The following is a 25,189-nucleotide window of genomic DNA, read 5'->3' on the forward strand; positions in this document are numbered from 1 at the left end:
GTGGAATATTGGTTAACTAAATGATATCTAAATGGAAGAAGTCATAGTGAATGGTACTTGAAGATATTTCATATGTAGAATAGTTGAAGAAACAAACAGTTCATCTATGGGTAGAGAATCTGCTAAAAATATCTAAATACCTATTTATGAGAAAAATAGATTTGTTATTTTAGTTTTTTTACAAACAAAGTGAACAGGGAGATGAGTGGGGTCAATATAAGGAAATGGTAACTTTTTTTTTTTTTTTCCATGAAGAGACTATTTTAAGATTCTATATTTCCAATGACAGGGAACTTACTATCATAAGAGGTGTAACTTATTAAAAACAGGGTAGACAAGATAAAAGCATAAGTTACAGCAGAAGAACTTTAAGGTAATTGTAACCTAAAATGTTGATGATTTTAGGGTTTTTAAAAAATTGGTAAAGCAAATAGAAGGTAGAAAATAAATTATCCCTTTCTCCTTACTTTTTTCTTCTTCTGATGCTATAGAATATTATAAAATTCTAAGGAGAAAATATACTAATGGTGGACCTTTGTATATAGAAAAGTATGGAGTAAGGTTCGTCTATATTTCAAAACTCCAACATTTCAACACTATCACTGTGTCAAATATCCTAAGATAAAGAGCATACAGCAAGGGAGAAGGAAAAGCTAAGCCACAACAGTTATAGGACTAACCCTACCAACAGTTATGTTATAGAACTTCTGGCCCAGACTCAGTGAATGATGAGAATTCAGCTTTCCAAAATGAGTGAATGAATGAATGAACTAATAAACAAACAGTGATAAATCACATTTCTGACAGTTTTATCATGTTTTCCTTTCTGTAAAGTTGGGAAGCACACTATCCAGCCTCTATCTGCATACCCTATCAACATACCTTAGACTTTCTATCTTATTTTGGAATAGGATAGAAGCTCATTCCTATGAGCAATTACGTCTTTCCTATGCACTTTGAATGCGGTTGACATTATTAATTGTTTCCTTTCTCAGACCAGTACTGTAATTTAAAGTACACAAATATTGTATATTTTAGATCAGATGTAGAGTATCTCTTGCAGAAACTCTAATACCAACATGAATACTGTAACTATGCTCCATATGCAAGTAATAATATTTTGATATTAAAGTCAGCTTGAATTATTTCTTACCTTTTCAACATCTGCCTTGGTTGCATTAGTGTCATTATCCAATCTTTCGTAACTCTGTTGTGCCTTCTCTGCCTCTCTACATTCTCTTTCAAATTTCTTTTTACTCTGTTAAAAAAAATTAAAATACTGAAAAATAAAATTAGAGTTATCGCATTTAAAAGTTAATAAACAATACTAAAATTTACATGGAACCACAAAGACCAGAACTGCCAAAGCAATCCTGAGGAAAAAGAAGAAAGCTGGAGGCATAACCCTTCTAGATGTAAGAGAGTACTATGAAGCTACAGTTATCAAAGCAGCATGATACTGGCACAAAAAAGACATCAGGTCAGTGGAACAGAACAGAGAACCCAGAAATTAGCTCACATACCTATAACACACCTCTTTGACAAAGAAGCCAAGAATATTAAATGGAGAAAAGACAATCTCTTTAGCAAGTGGTGCTTGGAAAGCTGGGCAGCTGTATGTAAATCAATGAAATTATTTAGGACACCCCCTCACATATGTAAGAATAAATTCAAAACGCTAAAGATAGAAACATAAAACAGGGCACCATTAAACTCCTAAAAGAGAACATAAGCAAAACATTCTCGGATATAAATCACAGCAATATTTTCTTAGATCAGTCTTCCGAGGCAAAAGAAGTAAAAGCAAAAAATAAACAAATGGGACCTAATCAAACTTTTAAAAGCCTTTGCAAAGAAAAGCATCAACAAAATGAAAAGACCTATGGAATGGGAAAAAATGTTTGCAAATGATGTGACTGACAAGGGGTTAACATTCAAAATATACAAACAGCTCATACAACTCAGTATTTAAAAAAAAAAAAAAAAATCAAAAAGTGGGCAGATCTAGACATTTCTCCAAAGAAGACATACAGATGGTGGAGACACATGAAAAAGTGCTCAACATAGCTGATTATTAGAGAAATGCAACTCAAAACCACAAAGAAGTATCACCTCACACTGTTCAGAATGACTATCATCAAAAAGTCTACAAATAATGAATGCTGAAGAGGGTACGGAGAAAGGGAACTGTTCTACACAGCAGGAATGTGAACTGGTGTAGCCACTGTGGAAACCAGCATGCAGTTTTCTCAGGAAACTAACAACAGAACTACCATATGATCTACTAGTGCACTCCTGGGCATATATCCAGAAAAGATGAAAAACTACATGCATTGCAATATTCATAGCAGCACCATTTATAATATTAATAGCTAAGCCATGGAAACAACCCAAATGCCCATCAACAGACAACTGGTTTAAGAAGATGTGCTATATATATATACACAATGGATGTCACTCAGCCATGAGGAATGAAATATTATTATATGCAGCAACATGGATGGACCTAGAGAATATCATACTAAGCAAAGTAAGTCAGACAAATATTATATAATATCACTTATAAGTGAAATCTAAAAAACGATACAAATGACCATATATGCAGAACAGAAACAGACTCAGATATAGAAAACAAACTCAATCATTACCAAAAGGGAAAGGGGGGAAGAGGGTTAAACTAGGAGTATGGGGTTAACAGATACAAACTACTATACGTAAAACAGATAAGCAACAGGATTTACAAGGAACTATATTCAGTATCTTATAATAATAATCTGAAAATAATCTGAAAAAATTCATATGATATATATAAAACTGAATCACTTCGCTGTACACTTGAAACAAACACAATATTATAAACCAACTCAACCTCAATTTAAAAAAGAAAGTAACTTAAAGGTGTTGCTACTGTGTAATGTGTAAAATTGCATACCTAAAAGTAAAATTTTTCTAAATCAGAAATTTTACTATCGCAATCAAACCATGCACTTCAAACATCAGATATCATAAGACTGTAAAGAAAAAAATTATAGGCATAGCTGAGTTAACATTTATTATGCATCTCAATCTCTTTATAATAAAAATAATCACATGTATTTTGCAATTTTTTACTTTAAGCTCATTTTAAGCAGGACTTTTTGGGTTTGTTTGGTGTTTTTGTTTGGTTCTTATGTGTTTTGTTAATTGGTTTGATGTTTGCTTGGTTTTTTTTAGCTTGTTTTTTTGATGGGATCCCAATGTAGCTTCGAATATGGAAACATCCCTCCAAACTCGTTTTGTGTTGTTTCTTCCATGTGTCCCAAGAAACACCATCTGCACAAAATGGCTCCTAAATTTTTAAAATTTAATTCAAATTACCATGACTTTGCAAAAGCTATTCAGAACTGAACATGTGACATATTTACTTTCCTGTGTACATTTTTTATCCTGAAATTAATGTCTCTTTCTTAAAAAATTGCTTTAGTTTCCAATGTACTCTTCTCTAATTTAACCCCGGTGTGCCCAATTCTTTAAACCACTCCTCAGTTAATTCAAATACATTCAGAATTCTATTAATTTTATTTTCTTAATGAAATCAAGAACTCAAGAGGTTTTTAACCTGCTGAAATTTGGACTGATTACCAAACTAGGCCTACTGTTACCTTGGGATTTCCCTTCACCATTTCCTGGGGATTCCTTTCAACTCTCCCTTAATTTGAATCCATCTCTAGCTCTACACCTTCCCCTTTCTTGGTTCATTTCTATTTTGCTAGAACACATTCAGCAGTAGCTTCCTAAAAGAAGGCTTGTAGGAGATAGTTTTTTGAGTCTCCAAGACTGAAAATGCCTTTCCATCTTTTTTAATAAAGTTTAACTAGGTACGAAACTGTTGAGTAGGAAACTGTCTTCTTTCAGACATGTAAAAGTACTACTTCATTGTCTTCTGGCTTCCTGATCGTTTGCATAAAACATGTTTATTTTATATTTTGTTTTTTCCTCCCTGGAGTTTGGTTGGATCGTCTCCCTCTAACTGTTCTGAAATTTCATTAAGCTATGTCTTCTAACTGTGCTGGGCACCTGGAAAATCCTTTCCATCTAGAAACTCATGTCTTTCTATTCTGGGGAAATTTCCTTCCTGATTTAATTTTCCCTATCCATTTTCTATGCTTTCTATTTTTTAAGAGGATTTTTATCTTGAAAATCAATCTATAGGATGAGTCCTCTAATTCCCTTATAATTTTTCTATATTTTCAATCTCTGTCATTTTGCTCTACTTTAAGACTTCTTCAATTTCATTCTTTCCAGTGAGCTTTTCATAAAGTTCTTTTTTGTTCTTTGTATGTTCCTTTCTTAATAGTATCTTGTTCCTATTTCACGGATGTAATCATTTCTCTGTTCCCTATGAAAATGTTCATAATAGTTCTGGGTGTTTTGCTTGTTTGCTTTTCATTTTTAATTTCTATTTCCTTTCACAGTCACTGTTTCTTCAAAGTTGTTTTCTTTCCCCCTGTATACTTTGCTGTTTATGTCTGGAGATTTCTGCCAATCTGCTCTTCCTATTTTAAAAGCTAGCTGGCAGTTTCCTTGGAGAAACCATGGTGCCTGTATCTTTGTCTTTTCCTCTCAAGCTAAGCAAATTCCACAGAGGAAACTCTTCCAACTTCTTGTCTGGAAAACATATACCTTGCTACCTCTATTCTGAGAATTACTAAGAAGAAAGCACAGGATGTCAGTATTTTCTGTTTAACCAGTTACAAGGTCAATTTTTTGTCTTGGGCATTACAAAACTATTCACACAGTGCAAACCTCATTAACTAGAAGGTCAAAAGGTTTAACTTTCTCATAGGATACCTCCCACTCCTTGACCTTCAGATAGAGACAAGGTTCTTTTTTTTTTTTTTTTTTTTGAGACAAGGTTCTTTGTTGTCTCCCTTGGCCTGTCCAGAGTTCCTGCCACTTTTCACTAAAGGTTTAACCCTTCAAAGATTCAAACTTAATACAGGGATTTCAGTTCCAACTCTTCACACAGAGCTAAAACCTAAACTCTGTCCTTGTGTGAGTACTAAATCCCAAGCCCTTAGCAAGGTCCTGGTAAACCGTACCTCTGGAATCACTTTTCAAATGCCACTGTATCACCTCTTACACCTATTGCTCTGGCTTTTAGATTATCCTTAGCTTCCAGCAGTTAAAAGATTTCCCTTTCTCTCAGGTAAGAGCTTTCTGCTGAGCTTAAAATACAATAAAAAATATTTTAGCTGTTATATCTAGGTATTTGTAACCAAGGGCTTCCCAGGTGGCACTAAAGAATCCACCTGCCAAGAGACACAGGTTCAATCCCTGGGTCAGGAAGATCCCTGGAGGAGGGAATGGCAACCCACTCCAATATTCTTGCCTGAAGAATCCCCATGAACAGAGGAGTCTATCGGGCCACAGTCCACAGGGTCGCAAAGAGATGGATATTACTGAAGTGTATGAGCATGCATGCTTCTGGAGCCAAAAGATGTCTGAGTTAGCTCAGTTGACCTTATAGCTAGTACCAGGAATACCTGTAAGTTACATTAAATTTAAAAATTTGATGCAAGAAATTTCTTATAAAAACTTTAAAATGCACTTACTATTTTGATTAGTATGAAACATCAAATGATACTTAAAATTTATTCAAAGCATAAATATATCTGAATATGCATAAAATGCAGAATGTCACTTTCCTGTGAAGATTACATTTCTACACTGAATTCTCTGAAACTCAGTTCAGAGCTGTGTTTTCAAACTGAATAGCTATAGCTACTAATTTTGGTATAATCTGAGGCAATGCATATACACAAAAGTACTTTTACAGTAAGTGTATTACTGTTTGTGAAAAAAAAATACCTAATAATTCCCTAGCAACAGCAAAAGAATCATGAGTACAATAATATTAAAAATACTCCTTCCCTGAAAGATATTATATCATTATATGATATGATACAGAAAAGATTCTCCCTTTTTCATCCTTTGTGCTGTAGCCTAATCAACAGCCACTTCCACTCCCTTATTCTTTCTTAGAAGAGCATACCTCCCTGTATGGAGGCTGGAAATAGATGATAACTTGCTTTACCAGCCACCCCAGAACCAGGGAGGGCATGGTCAAAGAATCTAATCCTGTCAAAGGCATCCATGAAGAATTCTGCTGGGGGTTTTCTGGAAAGTTTTTCTTCCCTGGTTAAACCAAACAGAAGAGAAATGCTTCCCTTCTTGCTTCTACATGCAACTGAATGAGGATGTGGTGTTTGGCTGCTTAAGTCAACTGCTGACTATAAGGGACAAGCCTGAGGGAAAAAATCATGGTCAAGACAGCAACAAAGACAGAAAGATCAGCCTTGGTGACATCACTGAGCTACTGACCAACTCTGGAACTAATCTGATTTTGAGCCCTGTTCTTATAAAGTCATACGCTTTGTTACTTGAAACCAGTAATCTGAGAGACCTGGAGTCTCTGATGCTTCACTCTTCTCAATCTCTGATCATTCCTTCAGAATCTTCTTCACAGGCTACTGTCTTCTGCCCTCATCTTAAATGTCACTGGGGCCTTCTTTTGTTTATCCTGGGTTAACAGTTGTCAATTTTTCCCCCCTCAATGTTCAATACTCCATCACTAATTCAATCTATCCCTGCTAGTTCTTTAAATCTCCTTTCAAATGTGTTAAGACATTTTACAATTGTATTTCCTTGATTAGACATGAAGACATGGGACTAGAAAAGGAATCCTGCATGTATTTCTCCATATTACACAAAAATTGTATTTGTGTATCTCTCACTAGACTGCAGGCTCCACAAAACCACATCATCACCACATCTGCTTCTGTACAAACTCGATACACACTGCAGGTGTTTTCAATACACATAAGTATATTATTTCACAATACTGTTAATGTCTTAAATCTCTCCTACATTTTTTGACGCTTTCTTTTGACTCTTACAACTTTTGCTTAGTAACAATTATTCTAAAGGTAAGTCAGCACATATCAACAGGAATGATTTGTGTCAACTCCAGCCTTTAAAGGAACCAATAACTCCTGAGTGTAGGCGTTTGTTATTTTGTGCAAATACACTCATTAGGTGGCAGTACTAAGGGTGCGAGTTAAGGCAATTTTAAATTTAATAAATAAACACTCCCTTAAAGTCTTGCTGAAACCAATCAGAAAATCAAAACAAAAATGAAAACTGACTTAATTCTTAATATACCTAAGAATTCTCAATCAGTACTGGTGATTAGAATCTTACATTTACATTTTTAGAGATCCAGTGAACTGGAAGAAACATTTTATATCATCTAGTCCACTGTCTTCATTTTTCATTTACTAAAAATGAAGTCATGAAAACATCAGATGCTAAGGGAAAGGTAGAACTAGAACCCAGGTTCTCTTTGTCTTAGTCAAATGGTCTTCTAAGATATATCACTGTTTCCTTATTACTTCTATCCTCTACCAATACTTTACAATAACTACAAAGACAAAAAGATTCTTCCTAAATGTCTACAGATACCTGAAGATTACAGAGTTGGTACAAAGTATAGAACCATACAAAAAAAAAAAAAGGAAAATGGACACAATGACCTCACATTCTCTATTTACATCAGTGTCAAATTAAGAATAAAACTACAATGAGAAATATTAAACTCAAATAGATAAGAAACAAGAGATTTTGGCTTCCCAGGCAGCACAGTAGTAAAGAATCTGCCTGCCAATGTAGCAGACACAAGAGACAAGGGTTTGTTTCTTGGGGTAGGAAGATTTCCTCAAGTAGGAAACAGCAACCCACTGGAGTATTCCTGTGTGAAACATTTCAAGGACAGAGGAGCCTAACGGGCTCCAGTCCATGGGGTCGCAAAGAGCTGGACACCAGCGAGCAACTGAGCACGCACACACATAGAAGAATTCAGGGCTAAACCAGTCTGCGAAAATCTATGTCAAACATGAAAACGTGACTCACATTATCCATCTGTTTCCAACACATGTCAAGATATTGCTGAGCTTTTCGTCCCTCTTGAAGATGCTAAAGGTGATAACAACCAAAAAAAAAAACAAACAAATTTTAAAATTACATTTAAACACCAATTAAAGTCTAAAGGCCTCTCCCAAAAGACTTTTCACTTAATTTTTTTCAAGGTACTAATTATGTAACTTTACCAAGACTCAGGAAGAGAAAAACTCTCTAAAACTCATTTTCTAGAATATTATTTAAATACTTCAAATATAATCTTTAAGACATAAAATCTCTAGAAAAATACATGATTATAGAGAATAGGGGTAGAAAAAGTCTTTTATAATGGGTCAGATAAATATTTTAGGTGTTGGAAACCACGTGGTCTCTTGCAAATATTCAACTCTGCTAATGTAATACAAAAGTGGCCACCGCAATATGTAAGTAACTATCTAAAAATGTAAAAACCATTCTGAGCTCATGGTAACTAGGAAACAAAAACAGGCAGTAAGCTAGAGTTGGCCTGCTGGCTACAGTTTACCAAACCTCAGTCTTAAATCCAAAATGATCACAAATTAGCAAGAATGTCTTGAGATAACTTAAGCTAGAAGAAATGTAGTGAAACAGAAAATCAGTTCATGCGGAATGAACATACGTAATTTTAAAAGGCAAAGTAATTACTTCATTTCTGTGAAAATATTGTATATGCTATTATAACTGTATAAAAATGATAAAAATTACCATTTTTCTTTCAGTTTTCAGATCATGAGCGTATCTCATTAATTCACCATAAACTCTGTGCGCCATTTCTTCTGCTACTACTTCTCGCTGTCCTGCATAGTCATTTAACTCGTTAAGGATGTTAAAAAAGGCTATACACGAAGTAAACCTGACAAAAACATTAAAAATGGCAAAATTTATTTTTATTCTCATTATAAATGTTTTTGTGATACAGATCAAACCTGACACTTAACCAATTTTAACATATGCATCCTAAATCTCAGCTACTAGCTCTAAATTAAGCTCTGCATTAAGCTCTAGTTGTACATGTTTATATATCTCCAGGTAGTCATAATTTATAAATAAAAGGATTTGGGGGTCAAAAAATAATAAGCATACTACCTGCAGGCTCTTTTGGCATACTGGAATCTCTTACGTTGCCAACTGACTGGCCTGAGCTTGGGAATGCACTTGGTTGGATTCCTAGGCTTGGCAGCTGAGCCTGTTGCAGAGATGATGTGCTTGCTCTCCAGGACAGAACCTGCCAATCATACCACTCAAATGCATCTCGATGGGTGATCTACAGAACAATTTTGCTATCAGCTCTGGACACAGCTGCCTGTATGCCTGCCCACATCCTGAATGGAAGTGAAGTGCCACTTTGGTTGGCACCACAGAGGGTAAGAAGGGGCAGAAATAAGGGTAAAAAAAATGTGTGTGGAGGGAAGGAGAGAGACAAAGAAAATAACTGTATTAAAATGTATAGATCTACTTGAATACACTGCGGGAACGCTCTTACATAAGCTGAAGGCACACAGCTCAGACAGGACTCCATTAACACTAAACCTCTGAATAACTAAATCCTCTAAATAACTGACAATCATACACAAAGTTGTTTTAAGTTTAGTCTCTTTTGTTTCTGCATTTTACAACCATCCAGTTTCTTTTTGTTTCTGCATTTTACAACCATCCATGTATCCCTCACCGTGTAAGAATGCCAAAAAGCTCGTAGGCAATCCCTAACTATTTATTCAGAGTTCCAAAATTACTCTGAAAACATATTCCTTTTCATTACCCCTTTAACCCAAACAGCTAAATTGTTTTACTATTTGTAAAAGAAAGGCAAGAATCTAACAAGCTGACAACTACAAAATAAAGTATGGAAAAAAAATACCCTTTTTTTTCTGGAGACTACACCATTCAAGTGGAGTCCCAATCCACCTATTACTTAGAACTCACACATCAACTATCCTAAAAAGCTATCATCAAACCCACTGAAGTATGCATTCTCATAAGAAAAAAAAGTACTTTCCTCTTTCATGAACATAATTTTTTATTATGATACAAATCTTGTTAAAAACTTTTATAAAAAGCTAATGGTATAATATTTATTTAACTAAATAACAAAAATATACTTTTAAATTTTCATCAGCAATAATAAATAGGTATATAATTTACCTTGGCTCTTCATCTTTGGAGGAACGTTTGGGACAGTACTTCTTAACCAGATTTCTATAAGAAGAAGATTTTTTAAAATTTGTTAAAAATGCTGTTGTCGAAATTGACTTATATTCCAAAACTCTCCAATTTCATTAAACCAAGAATTTAATGATGTAAAGTAATTAAGACAGTAAAATGATCATCTATCATTTCATCTCTGCAAAATCAGAGGCAGACAAGCACACAGACTCTGGAGTCAAACTGGACCACATGTGTTTTATGTGACATCTGTATGACCCTGGGCAACTTACTGCCCTCTCTATGCCCTGTTTTCTGTAAGTGATGGTAAAAGTAACCTCTACACATAGGACTATGAGAATTAAAGGAGACAGTATTTGCAAAGCATTAACCAAAGTCCTTTATAGCATGCTCCTCAAAACATGATCCATGGATTAAGTAAAAGTCCACTTAGTCTTCATTACTGACCCACAACAAGCTAAGTACAAAAGTTGAGAGTAATTTTATAAATGTTGAATCTAACAGCAAAAAATGTAGGGTATTTCATGTCTCTTTTTACATCATTTTTCAAGTATTCAAAATTTTTTGTATTTTATAAAAGCATCAGTAGACACTTTAAAAGAATCTAGTCCATCATCACAAATAATTTGAGATATACCAGTGGTCATGTATGGATGTGAGCTGGACTGTGAAGAAAGCTGAGCGCCAAAAAATTGATGCTTTTGAAATGTGGTGTTGGAGAAGACTCTTGAGAGTCCCTTGGACTGCAAGGAGATCCAACCAGTCCATCCTAAAGGAGATCAGTTCTGGGTGTTCACTGCAAGGACTGATGTTGAAGCTGAAACTCCAATACTTTGGCCACCTCATGCGAAGAGCTGACTCATTGGAAAAGACCCTGATGCTGGGAGGGATTGGGGGCAGGAGGAGAAGGGGACGACAGAGGATGAGATGGCTGGATGGCATCACCGACTCAATGGACATGAGTTTGAGTAAACTCTGGGAGTTGGTGATGGACAGGGAGGCCTGGAGCGCTGCGATTCATGGGGTCGCAAAGAGTCAGATACGACTGAGTGACTGAACTGAAACTATAATATTCATGGAAATTGGCAATTATGAGGTAATTGATTAATTTATGGTATTATGGTTATAACTACAGTCTCCAACCTATAAATTGATTGCATTCCAGAAATTACTTTTAAAGTCAGTGATTTTAAACCATGAATCCATGAATTACTTTAAACAAAAACAAGTCAAACTTGGGCAAAGAACATTCCAAAGAGCAAGTAGTATCAAATTCTGAACCGTTTTTTGTGTATCAGCATTTTAAACATTATTTAGAGTTACAGGTTATAATCAACACGCTGTCTTTGCCTACCTACATCACTTAATATGCTATTTTATTCTGTAACAGTTTGTAGCAGACACATTTCTGCTCACCAAAAAAACCTTGTTATCTCATACATTTTCCAGCCCACTTCCATTTGAGGCTAATTCTGTATAATGGGCTGTAACTTTTGTGTAAATACCAAGCTAAAGCTTTACAGCTCATGCATAATCCTCAGGCTTCCTCATTCCCTGCTGAAGCAACTGTGGAAGATTCATGTTAAGATCAAGATGAAAATAATATGAATTCTTGAGTTACCACATGGACTACTAGAGCATTATCACCTAGCCTTGTGGCTGACTTTGCATGAGCAAGAAACAAGCTTTTTCTGCTTAGCCCATGAGATTTGGGAGTTATCATTCTAGTACAACTGAGTATATCCTAAACTACAGCTCCTCTATTGTCATGCCTATGCAGTTGTGGCATGCTGGCCACATGTAACAGTTCAGAACACCGTTTTCTTTTCTTGGCCACATCCTATGGCACGTGGGATCTTAGTTCCCTTACCAGGGATTGAACCTGGGCCCGCTGCAGTGGAAGCACAGAGTCTTAACCACTGGACCATGAGGTAAGTCCCACAGAACACTTCCAGATTCATAAATCCATGCCAAAGTCAATCCTAAAATTTCTCTTGAAATTCTTGGTAAGAGATGTTCTCTTTTTTAATTTTTATTTTATATTGGAGTGCAGTTGATTAACAATGTTGTTTTAGTTTCAGGTGCATAGCAAAGTGATTCAGTTACCATTTCTTTCTCCAGGGGATCTTCCTGACCCAGGGATCAAATCCAGGTCTCCAACATTGCAGGCAGAGTCTTTTCCATCTGAGCCACCAGGGAAGCCCAGTTATAACTATAAATGTATCTATTCTTATTCAAATTCTTTTACCATTTAGATTATTACAGAATATTGCACTGAGTTCCCTATGCTACACGGTAAGTAGGTCCTTGTTGTTTATCAGTATGTTCTCTTTATTCTAAAGTTAAATTGATAGGACACAACCCTAAAGAGGCTACTTGGGAACTGTATCAACAGAGAGGAGAGCAAAATCAGGAGAAAAAGAAATTCTTACTTTTCTGAGTACCCAGATCCCTAAACTTTTCAGTCACATAAACCATACACTTTTTTCTTTGCTTAAACCAATATAATTTGGGCTTCTGACACTTGAAAGATTATGGCTACTGCCACAGACATTAAAAACACTAAAGTCTTAAGATACTCATACCTTAAACATAGCCTATACAACACTAATTTGATCTCTAGCTTCTGGGAGGAAGAGCACCTATACCACAAGAGGGAAGGGGAAGAAGAAAGTAATAATATGTTTACCTTTTGAGCATGCCAGCTTAAAACTCAGCAATTTTTAAAAATTGCTCTTGCATCTCTTCTGTAAAAGTTACCCAGCTACAGGCAACTCTTCCCAAGGCCCAATAAAGCTCTTAGAAACCATATATAAGACACTAGAGAAACTACAGCATAGTCCAAAATGTTCTTGTAGTCCACTAAATCAAAACTTCTGCTAGGAGATGATGACACAACAAATTATTAATAATATTTCTAGGGAGAGGGACTGAGAAGTGATTCATACTTAAATGTATTACAATTTTTTCTAATTAAAAAAAAATTATGATAAAAGCATACCAAGAGAATTTATCTCCTCAAAAAAAAGATGTTCCTCAAAGCATCTGATCTCAGTTGGACTTTCTAAGAAAATAGTCTAACGTCAGCAAAAATTCATTCCAAGGTGTGATTGGTTATTACTAAGTCCCACAAATCCCTGCTTTGAATTTTTAACATAATACACTTATTAGGTCAAATAAATCTCTGGCTTACGTTAAGTATGTAAGGGTAAAACATGCACATTGCTCCTAAACTAAAAATACTTTATGCAATTAATCTCTCTCAAGAAATCTCCGACACTGTTAGTGAGAATGTAAATTGGTGCAGTTACTATGGAGAACAGTACGGTTCCTTAAGAAACTGAAAACTGAGCTACCATATGATATAGCAATCCCACTCCTGAGCACATATCCAGAGAAGAACATGGTTTGAACGAAAACATGCACCTCACTGTTCTCTGCAGCACTGTTTACAATAGCTAAGGCATGGAAGCAACCTAAATATCCACTGACAGATGAATGGATAAAGTTTATACATATATATACACACACACCCCCCAGAATATTACTCAGCCATTAAAAACAATGAAATAATGCCAGTTGTAGCAACATGGATAGACCTGAAGATTATCATACTAAAAGGAGGTCAAAGAAAGACATATATCATATGATATTGCTTATTACAAAAGACTTACTTACAAAACAGACACAGCGTCACAGACTTAAGAGAAAAACTTATAGTTACCAGGAGAGAAAAGGGAGGGGGTGGGATAGATTGGGAGTTTGAGACTGACATGTACACAATGCTATATTTAAAATAGATAGCCAATAAGTACCCACTTTATAGTACAGGGAACTCAGCTCAATACTCTGTAATAAACTAAATGGAAAAGGAAAAGAATGGGTACATTTATATGTGTAACTGAATCACTGTGCTGTACACTGGAAACTAATATTGTTAATCAACCACATCCCAATATAAAATAAAAACTTACTAAAAATCTGCCCTTAGCGTCAGTTTCCCTAGGCTACTGTTTATGAAAAAAATTTCCCTCTCTTCTATCAGAGATTCTCCAAGCAACCAATTATGAAAGTAGTTTTTATATGTAACACATGTTTGGAGTATTGTGTTATAAATCAGGAATTAAAGTTTTATACAGGTACATATTATAGAAATTATAACAGATGTCATAGACAAGCTACCACTTTGCTTTGATGCATGTGTGTTTCATCCATGTTTTCCCAGTACCTTAGGATCATGCACCACGAATAGAGAAGAACTAATACTCTTCAGTAGTCTGAGAAGGCTTCTAAATTTAATGAGCTTCTCTAAAAATTACAGTATTCCCTCTATATTCTAACTATTTATGTGGTATTAAATATATCATACTACTTAACTTATATTTAAATTCCTGATTTTAATATTTATCCATTCTAGTTCTGTCATGTTTATAGTTGAACTTCAGTGAAAATTATAAGCTTTCCAAATAATTTCTAAAAACATTAATTCGCTTTTATTTAAACTGCATTTCACAGTTCTAAATGAAGTAAAACGTAAAAAAAAATTTTAAGGCACATAAATCACCTTTACATTTTGAATGTTTCAACATCTGAGAGGCTCTGAGTTCTAATTCAATATTCCATAGGAACCTGGAATGTTAGGTCCATTAATCAAGGTAAATTGGAAATGGTCAAACAGGATATGCTAAGAGTGAACACTGACATTTTAGGAATCAGTGAACTAAAATGGACTGGAATGGGTGAATTTAATTCAGATGACCACTGTATCTACTACTGTGGGCAAGAATCCCTCAGAAGAAATGGAGTAGCCCTCATACTCAACGAAAAAGTCTGATACGCAGTACTTGGATGCAATCTCAAAAAGGACAGAATGATCTCAGTTCATTTCCAAGGCAAACCATTCAATATCCAGTAATCCAAGTCTATGTCCCAACCACTGATGCCAAAGAAGCTGAAGTTGAACAGTTCTATGAAGACCTAAAAGACCTTCCAGAACCAACACCAAAGAAAGATGTCCTTTTCATCACAGGGGTTTGGAATGCAAAAGTAGGAAGTCAAGAGATACCTGGAGTAACAGGAAAGTAGGGCCTTGGAATAAAACGAAGCAGTGCAAAGGCTAACAAAGTTTTGCCAAGAGAACACACTGGTCATAGCAAACATTCTCTTCCAACAACACAAGAGAAGACTCTACACATGGACATCACCAGATGGTCAATACCAAAATCAGACTGATTATATTCTTTGCAGCTGAAGATGGATAAGCTATACAGTCAGCAAAAAACAAGACCTGGAGCTGATTGTGGCTCATATCAGCTCCTTATCACAAAATTCAGACTTAACTTGAAGAAAGTAGGGAAAACCACTAGGCCACTCAGGTATGACCTAAATCAAATCCTTTATGATTTTACAGTGGAAGTGACAAATAGATTCAAGGGATTAGATCTGAGACAGAGTGCCTGAAGCACTATGATGGAGGTTCGTAACACTGTACAGAAGGGGGTGATCAAAACCATCCCCAAGAAAAAGAAATGCAAAAAAGCAAAATGGCTGTCTGAGGAGGCCTTACAAATAGCTGAGAAAAGAAGAAAAGCGAAGGGTAAAGAGAAAAGGAAAGATATACCCATCTGAATGCAGAGTTCCAAAGAATAGCAAGGAGAGATAAGAAAGCCTTCCTAAGTGTACCATGCAAAGAAACAGAGGAAAACAACAAAGTGGGAAAGACTAGAGACCTCTTCAAGAAAATTAAGAGATACTAAGGGAACATTTCATGCAAAGATAGGCACAATAAAGGACAGAAATGGTAAGGACCTAACAGAACAGAAGAGATTAAGAGGAGGGGGCAAAAATACACAGAACTGGACAAAAAAGATCTTAATGACCTGGATAACGACAATGGTGTGATCACTCACCTAGAACCAGACACCCTGGAGAGTGAAGTCAAGTGGGTCTTAGGAAGCATCACTACGAACAAAGCTAATGGAGGTGGTGGAATTCCAGCTGAGCTATTTCAAATCTTAAAAGATGATGCTGTCAAAGTGCTGCACTCAATATGCCAGCAAATTTGAAAAACTCAGCAGTGGCCACAGGACCGGAAAAGGTCAGTTTTCATTCCAATTCCAAAGAAGGGCAATGCCAAACAATGTCCAAACTACCACACAACTGCACTCATTTCACATTCTAGCAAGGTAATGCTCAAAATCCCTCAAGGCAGGCTTCAACAGTATGTGAACTGAGAACTTCCAGATGTACAACTTGGATTAAGAAAAGGCAGAAGAACCAGAGATCAAATTGCCAACATCTGTTGGATCAGAGAAAAAGCAAGGGAATTCCAGAAAAACATCTACTTCTGCTTCATAGACTAAGCTAAAGTTTTTGACTATGTGGATCAAAACAAACTGTGGAGAATTCTTGAATCATTGAATATGGGAATATCAGACCACCTTACCTGCCTCCTGTGAAACCTGACGCAGGTCAAGAATCAGCAGTTATAACCGGATATGGAACAATGGACTGGTTCCAAATTGGGAAAGGAGTATGCCAAGGCTGTATATTGTCACCGTGCTTATTTTAACTTATATGCAGAGTACATCATGCAAAATGTGGGGCTGGATAAAGCTCAAGCTGGAATCAAGATTCCCGGGAGAAATATCAATAACCACAGATATGCCCATGACACTGTCCTAATGGCAGAAAATAAAGAGGAACTAGAGAGACTCTTGATGAAAGTGAAAGAGAAGAGTGAAAAAGCTGGCTTAAAACTCAACATTCAAAAAACTTAGACCATGGTATCTGTTCTCATCACTTCATGGCAAACAGATGGGGAAAAATGGAAACAGTGACAGACTTTATTTTGGTGGGCTACAGAATAACTGCAGATGGTGACTGCAGCCATGAAATTAAACAACACTTGCTCCTTGGAAGAAAATCTATGACAAACCTAGATGGTGTATTAAAAAGCAGAGACATCACTTTGCCGACAAAGGTGCATACAGTCAAAGGTATGGTTTTTCCATTAGTCATGTACAGATGTCAGAGTTGGACCATAAAGAAGGCTCAGCACCGAAGAACTGATGCTTTCAGTTGTGGTGCTGGAGAAGACTCTTGAGAGTCCCTTAGACAACAAGATCAAACCAGTCAATCCTAAAGGAAATCAATCCTGAATATCCACTGGAAGGACAGATGCTAAAGCTGAAGCTCCAATTCTTTGGCTCCCTGATGCAAAGAGCTGACTTATTAGAAAAGACCCTGATGCTGGGAAAGACTGAAGGCAGGAGGAGAGGATGACAGAGGATGAGATAGATGGCTGGAAGGCATCACTGATTCAATGGACATGAGTTTGAGCAAACTCTGAGAGATAGTGAGGGACAGGGAAGCCTGGCATGCTGCAGTCCATGGGGTTGCAAAGAGTCAGACAGGACTGAGTAACTGAACGAAAACGAGTTCCAATTACTGTTTAACAGGTGATAAATACCATATCATTTGTAAAGAGTGAACAAATCATACTATCAGGTTGGTACAAAAGTAACTGTAGCTTCAGACCGTGAATTTTAAATCATCATAACTATAGGCTCAAACACTCAAACTGAGGTTCCCTGATAGCTCAGCTGGTAAAGAATCCGTCTGCAATGCAGGATACCCCAGTTCAATTCCTGGGTCAGAAAGATCTGCTGGCGAGGGGACAGGCTACCCACTCCAGTATTCTTGGGCTTCCCTTGTGGCAAAGAATCTGCCTGCAATGCAGGAGACCTGGGCTCAATCCCTGGGTTGGGAAGATTCCCTGGAGAAGGGAAAGGTTACCCACTCCAATATTCTGGCCTAGAGAATTCCATGAACTGTATAGTCCATGGGGTTGCAAACAGTCAGACACAACTGAGCAACTTTCTCTTTTTCAGGCTCAAACACATCGTTATTAATCAAAATAGGAGCCGTTACAATCAACACATTTTTGCCAATGAGAAAGAAGTTTGTTTATTCCTGTAGCATAAAAATCCATGCATCAAGACTCGGTGAACTCTTGGAAAGCATTTTCTGCCTCCTTCTGGTTATGGAAGTGTTTTGCCTGCAAAAAGTGTCGAGATGCTTGAAGAAGTGGTAGTTGGTTTGCTAGAGGTCAGGTGAATATGGTGGATGAGGCAAAACTTTTAAGAGTTGGTTGTGTGACATGCATTCGGGCGTTGTCATGGAGAAGAACTGGGCCCATTCTATTGGCCAATGCTGGCTGCAGGCATTGCAGTTTTCAGTGCATCTCATCAATTTGCTGAGCATTCTTCTCAGATATAATGGTTCCACCAGGATTCAGAAAGTTGTAATGGATCAGACTGGCAGTAGACCACCAGTGACCATGACCTTTTTTTGAGCAAGTCTGGCTTTGGGAGGCGCTTTGGAGCTTCTTCTCGCTCCAACCTCAAGTTTGTCATCGCCAGTTGTCATAGAAAATCCACTTTGTTGCACATCACAGTCCAATTGAGAAATGGATTGTTGTTGTTGCACAGAATAAGAGAAGATGACACTTCAAAACGACCATTTTTTTCATTTGTGGTCAGCTCATGAGGCATCTGGTTACTGAGCTTTATCACTATTACAATTTACTTCAAATGTCAAACAAGCATAGCTTGGTCAACACTGAGTTCTTTGGCAACTTCTCGTGTAGTTCTAAGAGGATCGGCTTTGATGATTGCTTTCAATTGGTCACTGTCAACTTCTGATGGCTGGCCATAGCACTCTCATCTTAAAAGCTCTCATTTTCTTTGCCAAACTTCTTGAACCACCACTTTCCTGTATACACATCTGTTAGCAGTTCCTGGGTCAAATGCGCTGTTGATGTTGCAAATTGTCTCCACTGCTTTACAACCCATTTTGAACTCAAAAAAAAAAAAAAACAACTCTTGAATTTGCTTTTTGTCTAACATCATTTCCCTAATCTAAAATATAAAACAGCAATACGTCATTAGCAAAAAAACAGCATTAATGCGAGAAAAGTGTATTAAAATGATGCATAACATACCAACATTTATTTAAGAATGTATTCTAGTATCAAATGGCAAAGTTCAACAATGTAAAACTGCAGTAACTTTTGTACCACTTCATATTGCTTCTGGCAAAAGGGTAGTATTAGATATCTGAGACTGACTAGTATCTTTTGTTTTAATCTCCCTCCCTCTATATAACAGTTATCATGCTTAAGAGTTGCCAGATTAACAAAGATGACCTTATTTGAAGGTCTCAGTTAAGTGACCCAGAGATGGAAAATGTTTTGTACCAGAACTTTGAGGCCAGGATGAGAATTGAATCTCTCAAACACAAAACTTAACTATTGGTGAGTATATTTCTTGCCATGTGCAGCAAAAAAGTCAGTCTGCACTGAAAGAATGAAGCCAACACACAAAAAGAAGCCAAAAAGGGCAGATGAATGAAGAAAAAGACAGGGAGGGAAAAAGGGAGGAAGGAAGGCTGGAAGGAGTATAGGAAGGTAGTAAGGAAGGAATCACCCAGAAAATAATAAGCACCAGTAAGGATGTAGAGAAACTAGAACCCTTGTGTATTACTGGTAGGGATGCAAACTAAATCAGCCACTGCAAAAAACAATACGGTACTCCTCAAAAAATTAAACATAGAATTACTATATGATCTAGTAATTCCTCTTCTAGGTATACACACAAAGAATTGAAAGTAGGGAATCAGACATCTGGACACCATGTTTGCAGAATCACTATCCACAATACCAAAATGTGGGAAAAACCCAAATGCTTATCAACAGATGAATGGATAAACGGAATGTGGTACTATCCATACAATGGAATAATATTCAATCTTAAAAAGGATGGAAATTCTGATATACTTCCCAACACAGATAAACCCTTAAAACATTGTGCTAAGTGAAATAAACTGTGGGAAATTCTTAAAGAGAAAGCCTAGACAGCATATTAAAAAGCAGCAGAGACATCACTTTGCCAACAAAGGTCCGTACGAAGTTATGGTTTTTCCAGTAGTTATATACGGATGTGAGACTTGGCCCATAAAGAAGGCTGAGTACCAAAGGACTGATGCTTTTGAACTGTGGTGCTAGAGAAGACTCTGTGGTGCTAGAGTTCCCTGGACGGCAAGGAGATTAAACCAGTCAATCCTAGAGTAAAGCAACCCTGACTACTCATTAGAAGGACTGATGCTGAAGCTCAAATACTCTGGCCACCTGACATGAAGAGCCAACTCACTGGAAAAGACCCTGATGCTGGGAAAGACTGAGGGCAGGAGGAGACGGGGGTGACAGAGGATGAGATGATTTTATGTCATCACTGACTCAATGGACATGAGTTTGAGCAAACTCCAAGAGATAGTGATGGATCTCTAACCATCTTCCCCCGGTGTGCTGCAGTCCATGAGGGAAGGAAGGGAAGCCTGGAGTGCTGCAGTCCATGAGGTCGCAAAGAGACGTACACAATTTAGCAACTGAATGATAAAAGTGAAATAAATCCACCCCCCAAAGAACAAATACTGCATGATTTTACTTATACAGTACCTAGAGTAGTCAATTTCACAGAAACAGAAAGTAGAATTGCCAGGGCCTAGAAGAAGCGGAAAATGGAGAGTTGTTTAATACACAGTTTCAGTTTCTCAAGATGAGTAAGTTCTAAGGATTGGTCACAGAAGGATGAATATACTTAACACAACTGAAATATACACTTAGAAATGATTAAGACAGTAAATTTCACATTAGGTACAAGTGACATTAGACAAATTCTGAATACTGCATTTGTTTTTTTAAAGGACAGGCTTTGTTCTCATTATACCTTTACTGCTGGCAGATCGTAAAATAAATTAAGAAAAAATAAGAGGGCTTAAGTATTTATGCCTGAAGGCCCTAGGAGAAGAAGTTCAAACAAGTTTCAATGGACATGAAAGTGAACAAAGTATCTTATTTCTTAAAAATGCCAGTTCCTATTTTTGCTTTATCTTTACCACGTCAAGGATACACAGTCCCTAAGATGTGAATGGGGCTCTGTATTCTATATCTATAGTATCAGCTTCATACTGTATACTCAAAGAATATATTCAACAATTCATTACTATTTAGGACGCAATAGGCATAACAATGTGATTTCTAGGCAACTGCAAATCTTTCAGAAGAGTATTTTCTGGTATGTTGAAGACAGAAAAGAAAAAAATTATTTTATTTGCTCAATTTAGACCGAGGAAGGAACAGACTGCCCCATATTTAAGTATTACACTTTTCAGAGAAATTTTCTTCTGCAAGTTGATAACTTGTTTTCCCTCTAAATATTAGATTCTTAAAGAAGAACTATACAACACAGTTCTAGATTCAAATAAATAGCTTAATTTATCTGATTTGTCCATATTTTAAACATTAGGATGATAAAATAAATGGTATATCTCATTTCAGACACTGCCACACAATTCAAATGGCTACAAATAACTTAGAAATAAAAATATTAAAGGTATTATGAAAAAGCTGAGAGATTAACAAAGTGATCTATACAGCCAACATCATTAACTGCCTTCTTATTCTTTATAGTTGTTTAAAGAAGATCTTTAAATCCTTTTCCTTGGAAAGTTCACTATCAAAATGTTTAACACAACTGGTTTGAACTTATTTTCTTTTTTTAAAATATTATTTGGCTGCACCTGGTCTTAGTTGTGGTGCATGTGGGCCCTTCGTTGCCACATGTAGGGTCTTTTAATTGACACACGTGGGGTCTTTTAGCCGTAGCATGTGCGATTTAGTTCCCTGACCAGGGATCAAACCCGCATCCTCTGCATTGGGAGTGCTGAGTCTTAGCCACTGGACCACCAAGGAAGTCTCTATTTTCCTTCTTAAGAGCTTTATGCTTTATTTGTTAGGTTTGGCTTCATCATTTAACAAAACATTTTAATATAAAAATCAGGAATAGACTGCAATTCTTGTTAAGGTGATGAGCCTTTCTGCTGTACAGCAGAAACTAACACAACATTGTAAAGCAATTATCCTCCAATTTAAAAAAAAAAAAAAACCTCAGGGAAGTCAAAAGCATCAAAAGTTAAACAATGGCCGACCAAAAACTAACAGCAGTCTCTACTTTCCATAGGTCAGCACAAAAGATGAGCTCCCTAGGTTCTTCTGATATTAAACAGGAACACAGAAAGAGAAAATTCTGATAAAGAAGCATGAGAAAATAAATAGAAAATAGGAACTGTTTTATTTACATTATGCTATATCTAAGCCTATCCTAAATATTGGGGACAGCTCTTAGTAGAGCAATCTCTTCACACTGATGTATATGACATAAACTCTAGTATGGATAGAAAGCAGTACATGGTTCAAAGGTTCAGCATATAGTTAAGAGATCCTAATTTCTAAACTAAACTGAAACACAGATCATTCAATCATTTATGCATTCAACTTATATTCACTCAGCTCTAGAGGTACCAGTCATGTTACCATGGTTGTCAAGGTACAGAAATAGAAATAAGATCCAAGAAATCTGGAGAGATTGCTGTTCTGGTTAAGGTAAGAGTAATTTTTAGTCATCCAATCTATTTTTCTTTCAGTACCACACTATCACATTTGAGCCAAAAAGGAATCATCTGGGGTGAAATAGAGAAATATAATTTCCTACAGCAATCTCTATGATAGAACTTACTGCTGTAATTATTTTTACTAGAAAAAAATTCATACCATTATGCACAGTTTTTCACATAAGAAAATTTAGTCAATCTCTATTATACATATACAATAGCATAAATTTATTAGAGTAACTTCCACTTTTTATGTCTGCAAACAAAGAAAAACTCTACCAAGCGATTCAAAGTCACCACTTATTATCCATCAAAATGGACATGGCTGGACTGTTTATAACTATGTCTCCAAACATAATTAGATGCTTTATTTTCTATTTATTCTCATCCTCAAATCACTACCAAAAGTGAATACCAAAACTTAAATAAAGTTAAACCAAAGCGATCAAAACAAATAGAAGACAGAAGAAAATAAACTAGGGAGCACCAAAATTATGTGAAAATTTATGCAAATAAAAAGTATATTTACAAAAGTATATTGCAAAATTTAATCCTGCAATATATTTAAAATATTTAACATTCTGAATACAGTTATTATTTAGGAGAAAAAAAGAAGTTGAAAAGAAGTTGTCCTCCTCTGCAGTAGCAAAACAGGAGGGAGTCAACCAAAAGAATTTGTCTCGTTAAAGAAAAGGAAATAAACAAGGCACACTTCTTCCCTTTGGACAAAACAGATACTATAAAAAAGCAGCTGATAATTCAATCATTTACTAAGTATTCATCCAAAGCAGCAAATATCAATGTGGACAAAGGGAAGGGAGTTGTGGTTTTCAAGTTACACAAGCCTCCTCCCAACTCTTCTTTATTGGAATTCCTCAACACCTTCCAACAATTCTGTTCTTGTTGAGAATCACTGTAAGTGAAAGCCACTGTTAGGATGAACATGTACTAAATTTCTTTAGTCTGCTGGGACAGAAAAAAGATGCAAATCACTGAACTAGAGTATCTATTTTCTCACTACAAAAGTATATTTTCATACTATGTAATTGTGGGTTCTAACCACTCCTGCTCCAAAAAAGTGGTGTCAAAACCTCTTTTTGCAAGTAAGTGAAAATTATAACTGTTATTATCAGTCACAAAATAGAAGGGCAGACAAGTCTGCTGTTTGATTACAGTCTTTTACTCTGCTAAAATCTTGGCCACCCTGAAACCCTTGAGACCCAAGTTATTCTGGACAACTAAATACAGCATACTGCTGACGGTTTACCTTATAAATTACCAATTTTTCTTTTATAATTTGTGGTGATATTCTTTGAAATATATCCTCTTCTTTGCTTAAGACTACATAATCACTAGAAAAACTTCAATAATTTAAAAGTACAAGTAACAAATGTAAGTTCCGTCCCTTCCCATCCCCTACTCTCACTCCCCAGGGGTAACCAGGGTAAAACAATTTGGGGTATATCCTATTTAGATCTCTTCAGAATACACACAAATTTTATACATAGCTATATACGCAACCTCAAGTAAGCAAAGACATCTTGCTGTACCTTCAGTTCTACCACTTGCTTATCACACTGACAGACTGAACACCCTTTTAAGTTTAATATGCTGCTATATCTGACTTGTTCAAATTGTATACTCCACAGTATTTTTCATCATTTTCTAACTGACAGGTACCTTTAAGCTGGAAACATTTTATCTCGTTTTTTGCAATATTTTAATCTTTGTTATTTGTCACTTCACACTGCCATCACATCACTGTATTATTGTCTGTAGCATTTCTTCTCTTCACTTTTACTGGCATACTTAAAAACCAGAAAACAATGTGCTAGAGTTGAGATCAAATTAAAAATTAAATGAGGGAAATTTTTCATTGTTCACATATGAATACATTCTTTTTACTGATATTTTAACTTTTCAGAGGTCCTTTAATGCTTCCCAATTCTCACACAGTAAAGTTCCCAAGCCAAAACTTTTGGGCAGGTAAAATATCATCACAATTATTATTAATATACTTGCTTGCTTATATTTCCATATGGAAACTACTTTGTTTAAAAAAAAATAGGGCGCAAAAAAAAATAATAAAAATTAAAAAACAGGACGCAAATGAATCAAGAAATTAGCATGATGCTACAATTTTAACAAATGTCAAAATAGTAGTATGTATATCATTGTAAGTAACCTACTCATCATACTAGTCTATCTCATGGCCACAACCAGTCAGCTCCTTGAGTAAACTGCTACAAATGGTGGGCATATGTAGATTCTCACTCAAAATCTCCCTTCCTTCTGTGATCCACTACCTTATATTTCTTTTGGGCAATTAATTAGCTATAAATCAATCTAACATTCTCATTTCAGTGAACTGTTCAGGATAAGCATATAATCTAACCAGGGTCAGCAAGAGGAGACTTTTGCTGGGATTTCTGGAGGAGAGAAGCTGATACGGGCTTGCACTCTGCTCTCCTTCCATCCCCTCCCTCCCTCCTTTCTTTCACTTTCTTCCTTCCCCCTTTCCCTTCCTATCTCCTCCCCT

At 36.2% G+C, this 25,189-nt stretch overlaps 1 protein-coding gene across 4 annotated transcripts in view; it reads right to left on the reverse strand.

Moving 5' to 3' along the window:
- Nucleotides 1–25,189, reverse strand: part of FNBP1L (formin binding protein 1 like) — a 112,864-nt gene that overhangs the window by 26,922 nt on the left and 60,753 nt on the right. For 3 of the 4 annotated variants that reach the window (XM_043875840.1, XM_043875837.1, XM_043875838.1), the window contains exons 3-6: nt 10,120–10,173; nt 8,683–8,830; nt 7,951–8,013; nt 1,154–1,258 (exon numbers count right to left, since the gene is read on the reverse strand). In XM_043875840.1, coding sequence (XP_043731775.1) covers nt 1,154–1,258; nt 7,951–8,013; nt 8,683–8,830; nt 10,120–10,173 — 370 coding nt within the window. Of the gene's footprint in view, nt 1–1,153; nt 1,259–7,950; nt 8,014–8,682; nt 8,831–9,063; nt 9,203–10,119; nt 10,174–25,189 lie in introns of all 4 variants that reach the window. The other variant, XM_043875839.1, reaches the window with a different exon arrangement.

This window comes from Cervus elaphus, chromosome 20, assembly GCF_910594005.1.
Source record: "Cervus elaphus chromosome 20, mCerEla1.1, whole genome shotgun sequence".
Taxonomy (NCBI): domain Eukaryota; kingdom Metazoa; phylum Chordata; class Mammalia; order Artiodactyla; family Cervidae; genus Cervus; species Cervus elaphus.